We start from the raw sequence: 8,040 nt of genomic DNA on the forward strand, positions 1-8,040 counted from the left end.
TATGTCATGAGTGAAATTTAACCAAAAGATAAACTGAGGTACCTTCTCTGGGCAATATATTTTATTAATGGGGTACTACCTGCCAAGAGAGGGGTCAGTGACTTGCCTCCATTCATGCCAAAGACCCCGAACAAAAGGTGACTCCCCTTTTATAGGTTTTGGGGAGCAAAGAACAAAGACTAGAACAGGGTAGGTGACATCATGGGATTAAGAGCATCATGATTGGTTACAGAACTTGTTGTGAGGAACAATATGATTGATTGGAAGTTGGGAATGAGGGGCTGGCAACAACCCTCTCCTTCTCTCCTGAAACTAAGAAGTATTCTTTGTTTGAGTCTACTCACAAGATGGTGGCCTAGACTTTGGATAGAAAACCAGACATCCTGGCAGGATATCTTGGTGGTGTAAAGATACTAGACTCAAATTCCTTGTGTCCATCTGCACCCCCAGGTTAGCAGAATTCCTTGAGACAAAAAACAAAACAGTGATTATTAACAGGAGAGTTGGATTTCTAAACTTACCCCATTACCAAGCAGCTGAATTCTGAACTAAGTTCAGACAGAGAACAATGACGTAAGCAGTTACAGGTCAAAATGAAAGAATGAATTGTGAATAGAATCAATAAAAATGATACAGAATCAACTGAATCTTCTCAGGTGTAAGGAATGTGAGGTAGTGCCTAGGTGACTTGTGTTAATGGGATATCATGGAAGGAACACTACATCTAGGTTCAAATAGTGACTCACACCTCTTGGTTGTAGAATCATGAGCAAGTCACTTAATCCAAACCTGGTTAGCCTCCTTTATACAATGGAGGTGATAATACTTAGAGGAGCTCTTTACAGGATTGGATTGTTGTGATGAGAACCCTTTGTAAACTCCATAGTGCTACATCAAATGACATGAACTAGCTATGGGGACTAGAGAAGTTATCTTCCCATCTCTGAGCCCCTGCCATCCTTTGTAAAAACCAGGGGGTTGGACCAGAAGAGAAGGTCCCTTCTGGCTCAGCATTATACAATGAAAATGGCATTTGCTCTGGAGCCAGAGGATCTGGGTTCCAATTCTGACACATACTATCTGTATGACCCTGGGTAAGTCATTTAGATAGGATAATAGGATCATAAATATAGAACTAAAAGGAAACCTTTTCCATTTCTGGGCCTCAGTTTTCTCATCTGTGAAACAAGGGGGTTCGACTAGATTTTAATTAGTCCATAAGCATTTATTAAGCACCTACTATATGCTAAGTAAGTGCTGGGAATACAAAGAAAGGTAAAATAAAGTCCCTTTCCTCCAGAATCATATATTTTACTGGGGAAGATAACCTGTGAATAACCATGTACACATAAAATCTATTGTTCACGGCAGAGCAAAGGTCACCCAAAGGGAGAAAGCACTAGTGATAGAGGAAGGGATGGTGAGACCTCTTGTAGAAGCTGGGATCTGAGCTGTCTTGAAGGAAGGTGGGGTAACTAAGAGATGGGTAAGGGGGCATGGAGGATAGCCAGTGACTTGCTGACCTGACTTGTCTATAATCCCTGAGCCTATTTTATTTAGCTTTGCATGAGCTTCTTCTGGTGCTGGGAGTTGGGAAGTAGAGGAATGGTAGAATTAGGACAATAGATGGAGAGTAACTACTGTGCCTGAATATCTTTGGGGAGAAATGGGTGCCTAGTTCTTGGAATATATGTGTAATTTTTCTAGGCTATGAAATGATGGGATGGAACTGGGTGATTTCTAAGGTCCCTTCTTGCTCTAAAGCTCTAACCTATGAGCTAGGCTTGGGTCTGGAGATGTGTGTGTGTGTGTGTGTGTGTGTGTGTGTATGTGTGTGTGTGTGTGTGTGTGTGTGTATGTGTGTGTGTGTGTGTGTGTGTGTGTGTGTGTGTGTGTGTGTGTGTTATAGATGAATGGGAAGCTGATCAGTTCTCTAGAGAGATTCCTTTCTTCTCTTCTATCCTAGACACTTTTAAGGTTTGCCTCTAAATGGGCAATGTGTTTCTCCTTGATTCTTTCCTGAGTGTCATCCAGTCCCTAAATGGATTGGAACAATGTGCTCAAGATCACACGGGGAGTCAGAAGCATACATAGAAGGCACAGTGGGCACAGCTGAGCATGGTGATAAGGAAGGAACAGAGAAGGGGCTATCCAGGGAAGCCAGTCAAATTCAAGCTGAGAAACTAATCCAAGGGGTGGGTTTGTGGGGACTGTCCACAGGCTTCCCCCATGCCAGAGGTGATTTGGCTGAAAGATGGGCTGCCCCTGTCCAAGAGGACGGTCACCACCATCAAAGATGGCCTCACTCAGCTTTTCATTCCCATGGCCAGCCTCTCAGATGGTGGTCTCTACACCGTGATGCTGAAGAACCTACAGGGGAAAGAGGTGACCTACAGCTTTCTCATTCGAGTGTCAGGTAAAGTACGTCACCATCCTTTTCTCTCTTTACCCTTCCACACTGCCAGGCAGTATTAACTCAGGCTGTGGGGCTGGAGTTGTCCCTAAGAAACATACTCATCATAGGGGAACAGAGATTCCAGCTGGTGAGTGGCCCCTCTATACCATCTGGGCAATGAGAGATGGTCTCTCCACCAGCTTCTCAAACATGAGAAATAAAGATGGGGGAGGGAGAGAAGGATTAGGGATTATACCCCACTCTTTTTCAGGCCTAGGAACTTCCCTATGTGTTGACAGTTGATCAATAAGCATTTATTAAGTGCTTACTGTGTACCAGGTACTGTCTTGAGTTCTGGGGATAGAGAGAGAGACAATAAACAATGCCTGTCCTTCAGGATGCAAAACTAATGTGTACAAACAAGTTACATATGTGATAAATTAGAAATAATCAGCACAGAGAAGAGGGATTGAGGAAGGCTTTCCATTTTAGCTGCAATTTGAATGTTGAGTTGAAGATGTCTATTGGACATCTAGTTCATGAGGTCTGATGGGCAGTTGGCATTCTGAGACTAGAGGTCAGAAAAGAGGTTAGGGATGGTAATTAAATCCATGGGGTCTGATAAGATCACTGAGTGAAGCAATGTAATGGAAAGAGAGAGAAGGGCCCAGGACAGAGCCCTGTGGGACATCTGTGGTTAAGTGGCTATGATGGGGATGAGGATCCAGCAAAGGAGGTTGACGAATGGACTAATAGCTAGGACAGGAAGCAGGAGAGAGTGGAATCCTGAAAACCCAGAGAGAGGAAAGTATCAATAAATAACAGACATTTATTAATGCTTACTATATGCCAGGCATATAGGGGACAAAACAGTTTCTGTTCTGTGATTGCAGGGGATGGTGTGTGGGGAAGTGGTGTTTGGGGAAATAAGTAAATATAATACCAGATACAAGATGATGGAGTAAAGGAGAATTAGAAGGAAGGAAATTTGAGATCAAGAACACTTTCAGCTATAAAGAGTAAAGGGAGGCTTGAAAAGCTTCATTAGGAAGATAGCACTTAAAAAAAAGAAGATAGCACTTGAACTTGTTTTGAAGGAAGAGAATGGAAATGCATTATGGAATTGGGGAAAGCCCCACCGCTTCTAAAAACTAGCCCATTCATTTAAAAGATTCAAGTTAATTAAGAAGAAAATTTTTCAGCAGAGTGAAAATTTTAGCCATATCCCTTGAGATAACTGGTGACTCCCCACACCCTTCCAGAGGCATCACACACTGAACTTGGGTTGGTAATCTCTGGGTGTTAGTTGGTATTAAAATCCACCTGTATTTCCTGGCTACATACTCCCTCTCTGAAGAGGCTTATCAGCAGAGAAAGAAATGGTCCAAGATTTCAAATGTGCCTCATAAAGCAAATAACCAGAGTGGCTGACACCCATCTCCTCTCCTCCCACAGCATCTCCTGCTGCCCCAGGGCCCATCCGGCTGGAGGAGAATGTCCCTGGGACAGTGACAGCAGTGTGGGAGCCATCTCCAGATGATGGTCAAGGGGGCTTGCTCTATTACACTGTGCTAACACGCTCCTCAGCCCATATCACCTGGCAGGAGGCAGGGGACCGAATCTACACCAATCGTTTCACTCTTGCTGGTATCCTCCCTGGCCATCAGTACTACTTCCGAGTTGTGGCTAAGAATGAGCTGGGGGCCAGTGAGCCCTCAGACACCACGGAGCCCTGGAGTGTCCCCCAGCAACGAGGTGAGAGGGTCTAAGCCTTAACCCTGTGGTATCCTCCTTCAGAATCACTCTTGAAAAAAGGACACAGGGAGCTAGGGGTTTTCAGAAATAAATGGGAGGTCTCATGCTCCAGGAGGTCTTGCCTTTTTATTTTCACAACTTAGAAACATAGAATGTCAAAGCAGAAAGGGATCTCAGAGACTATCTAGCCCAGTTCTCTCATTTTGCAAAAGAGGAAACTGAGGCCCAGAGGGAAGAGGTTATACATTGTGATGTTTAAAATCTAAATTGTAGTCGCCTTAAATTAGAAGCTTCAGCACCAGTCTTTGGGCATTAAACATTTATTAAAGCATACAGGTATTCACAAGGAGTTCAGAAAGTTAAGAAAAAGCCTATCTAGCATAGAGTTCCAGCCTTGTGGGGTTCTTCCTCAAGTCCTCCTCCACAGCCTGCTTTAATCAGGAACTCTCCAGCAAGCTGATTGTGGAAGCTTTTTATAGGTCTGGAACAGAGGCGGTCCTTACACACTGCTTCAGGCTGATTGGTTGGCGTCATCCAAATCCATTGGTTTTGAAGGTGTTCTCAAGTTGAGTTCACAGTCTAGCTTCTGAGAACAATACCTTCTTAAGGGATAGCCAGGTGTGATTACAATCCAATTAACTTGAAGTAGGCTAATCAGCAGTCAATAACTCTCACTTGATTAATCAGTCTAGATTAATCTTCAGGTGGGTCTTTGAGTATCTGTGAAATCCCTTTATTTCATCACAATATCGAGTTAGAATTAAAGCAGAGACAAAAACTGAGGCTCCTGGATCCCTGGCCATTGCTGTAGGTTTCATAACCCAAGGGCTGTGGGAGAACTTGGAAGAAGGTTTACAGGAGAGGGCAGGGTGAGAGCAGAGCCTAGGTGGAAGCCCAGAGCTGTTGACCACTCCTCCTCCTATACTACTTAACTATTTTTCACCCACTTGCCTTATTTCCCTATGTACTCACCTCCTTTTTCTCTCACCCACCAAACTACTCATCTCTTCACCTGTCCACCCACCCACTCTTGAGTGGCCATGTCTCTGTCTATCTTCATACATGACCCTGTGTATCTCTGTGGGTGAGAGTATGTGAGAGGGGTAGAAGTGTTTTTTCTGTGTTCTTGTCACTCCTGGATCAGAGCTAGAACAGAAAGTGGGTCTGGGGATGAGACAATCTGGGTTCAATTTTTTTCCCCTGGAAAAAGTGCCTTTTATAGTCTAATAAATGTGGTTATTAAATACACATGCTTATGGGAGTGGGTGTGAACACCTATCCACCCACTCCCACATATCCCCCTCCCTGACACTGATACTAGGTAGGCAGTATGGTGCAGTAGAAAGGGTTGAATTTGGAATCAGAAGTCCTAGGTTCAAATCTGAGTTGGGCTACTTATTACCTGCATAACCAAGAGCGAGACTGATCACCTCTCTGGATCTCAATTTCCTGTCCTGTAGAATGAGAGGCTGGGGCTGGATGACTTTCTTTCTTTTTTTTTTTTAGTGAGGCAATTGGGGTTAAGTGACTTGCCCAGGGTCACACAGCTAGTAAGTGTTAAGTGTCTGAGGCCGGATTTGAACTCAGATACTCTGATTCCAGGGCCGGTGCTCTATCCACTGCTCCATCTAGCTTCCCCGGCTGGATGACTTCTAAGCCTCCTAATTCTAAAGCTATACTCTGACTCCAGAGGGGAAAATGAAGGAACCAGGGCAGAACCAGGGATTGTAGGGGGGTGATGAAGGGTTGGATCCCACTATTGCCCATTGTTCCTTCCAACCTTCTGCTCTTGGTTATCACTGCAGATAAGTTCACGGTGAAGATGCCCAACTTCAAGGAGCCAAACCTGAGCCAGAAGCCATATTTCCTAGTCAATCTTCGGACCCACCTGTTGCCCCAGGGCTGTGAATGCTGCATGAGCTGTGCCGTGAAGGGAGAACCTAGACCTAGAGTCAGCTGGTTCAAAGATGATAAAAGCCTGGAAGGCAATCCCAATGTGTATAGTACAGATGTCATGGGCGTCTGCTCCCTGGTCATCCCCAGTGTCACTCCCAAGGACAGTGGCCAGTACAAGGCTGTGGCTGAGAACAGTCTGGGCCAGGCAGTCAGCAAAGCCACCCTCATTGTTACAGGTAATAGAGGTGTTAGACAGACACTGACCCAATGCCCCATGTGCACGTGTTTCTCAGGGAGTTTGGCTGGGGTCGGTGTTCCAGAGAGATCCAGAGGATGGAGGAAAGACAGTTTTTGCCTTCATGGTGATCCCGATCCGAGGGGGGAAATCTCCCAGTCTATTGTTGTTTTTTCCCTTTGTTCTTGAAGAGGACCCTGGCAGATGTCATGACTTGCAATGAACTGGATTTAAGGAATGAAGGGATGTACAAAGTCACCAGCATCACCCTCTCTTCCAGAGCTATCTGGGTCCAGTGGCAAAATATATTAACAGGATGGCTGGAAATGGCTCCGGATGTTTAAGGCAATTGGGGTTAAGTGACTTGCCCAAGGTCACACAGCTAGTAAGCATCTGAGGTCAGAGGTGAACTCAGGTCCTCCCAACTTCAGGGCCAGTGCTCTATCCACTGCACCACTTAGCTGCCAGTCTGATGATGATGAGGATGCTAGACCCTTAACCTCTGTCTTAATTTCCTCATCTGTAAAATTAGGATAATAATAGTGTCTAGCTCTGGGGGTTGTTATGAGGATCAAATGAGATAATGTATAAAGAGCTTTGCAACCTTAAGGCCCCATATCAATGGTGACTATTATAAAGCCATGTATCAGTATTATAGAGTGATGTGGCCCTCCTAGGTGTGGAGGAGAGGCTGGTGTATTTGGGCTGCGTGCAATTGATGGGGTTAGTGAGAGAAGGCTCCCCGCAAGAAGTGGAGGTTTGAGCTGGGTTTAGTGATGTACAAGAAGGGTATCTCAGGCTTACCAGAAGTAGGAGCCATTGAGATGGGGCTGGGGACAACCTTGTCCTTTAGCTTGTTCAGCCAAGGAAGTTTAAAGAGAGAGGACTCTGGGATAGACACCTCATTAAATGTGGGAAGGGAGCTGGGGATTTGCTGCTTTTGTGAACTCTGCTTCAGCTTGCCTGTCCTTTCTAGAGGGAATGGACTATTTTCAGTTCCTGTTTCTTTTTCCCTCTCTCTCCCAGAATCCTGCTTCTAGGGTGGCCAGCACCATGATAGCCCTGCCCATCCCGGTGATGCAAAGAAAGGAAATTCTCCCAAGAACTGGGTACTCCCCATCATCCTGAATCCTTCTGGCTACCACGGGACCCCTGGGATCTGTGGGGTGGGGAGCTCATAGTAGGCTCCATTGAGATACATAGGCAGAGCAATAGGGAACTTCCTGGGGGATTCTCAGTCCAGCCCGGCCATCAGGAGGGGGCCATATAAGTTTTATAGATGAACACTTGTGACACCAACCTTCCTCACATCGAAGAGCCACCTGCTATCTTGCCAGGGCAGCAGACTCTCCCTACCCTTTTGCTTCAGTATTTCTTCTTCATCCTTTGGCGAAGTTTTGTTTTCCCAGCTGACTCACTCAGCCAGGAACAGCAAGAGCTGTGGTTGGGTGCAAGAGGAAACCATGGGCCAATGGACAGGGAGGATTTTTGTGTGTCTTCTCATTAAATTACTAGTATGCAATTGGATGTAAAGTGGATGCAAATCAGTCTGGGGTAGAGGTTGTCTGGGTAGATTGACACACACAAACTCACACTCACACACACACACACACACACACACAAGCATCTCAGGCCAGACCCTTTGTCATGGCCCCCAAAACTATTCCCCTCCTTAGTCACTACAAAGATAGCAAGTTTCTCACTTGGCAAGAAGAGAGAAAACTAGACTTTAAAAAGCTGATCAACAAGCATTAATTGA

The 8,040-nt window shown here is 45.3% G+C and overlaps 1 protein-coding gene across 1 annotated transcript in view; it reads left to right on the forward strand.

Moving 5' to 3' along the window:
* The window catches only part of IGFN1 (immunoglobulin like and fibronectin type III domain containing 1), a 38,507-nt gene extending 30,739 nt beyond the window's left edge, over positions 1-7,768 (forward strand). Inside the window, 4 exon segments of the mRNA XM_044003144.1 lie at positions 2,221-2,416; positions 3,851-4,150; positions 5,956-6,282; positions 7,308-7,768. Coding sequence (XP_043859079.1) covers positions 2,221-2,416; positions 3,851-4,150; positions 5,956-6,282; positions 7,308-7,321 — 837 coding nt within the window. The 3' untranslated portion in view covers positions 7,322-7,768.
* Positions 7,769-8,040: the final 272 nt, after the last annotated feature.

Source organism: Dromiciops gliroides, chromosome 4 (genome assembly GCF_019393635.1).
Source record: "Dromiciops gliroides isolate mDroGli1 chromosome 4, mDroGli1.pri, whole genome shotgun sequence".
NCBI lineage: Eukaryota > Metazoa > Chordata > Mammalia > Microbiotheria > Microbiotheriidae > Dromiciops > Dromiciops gliroides.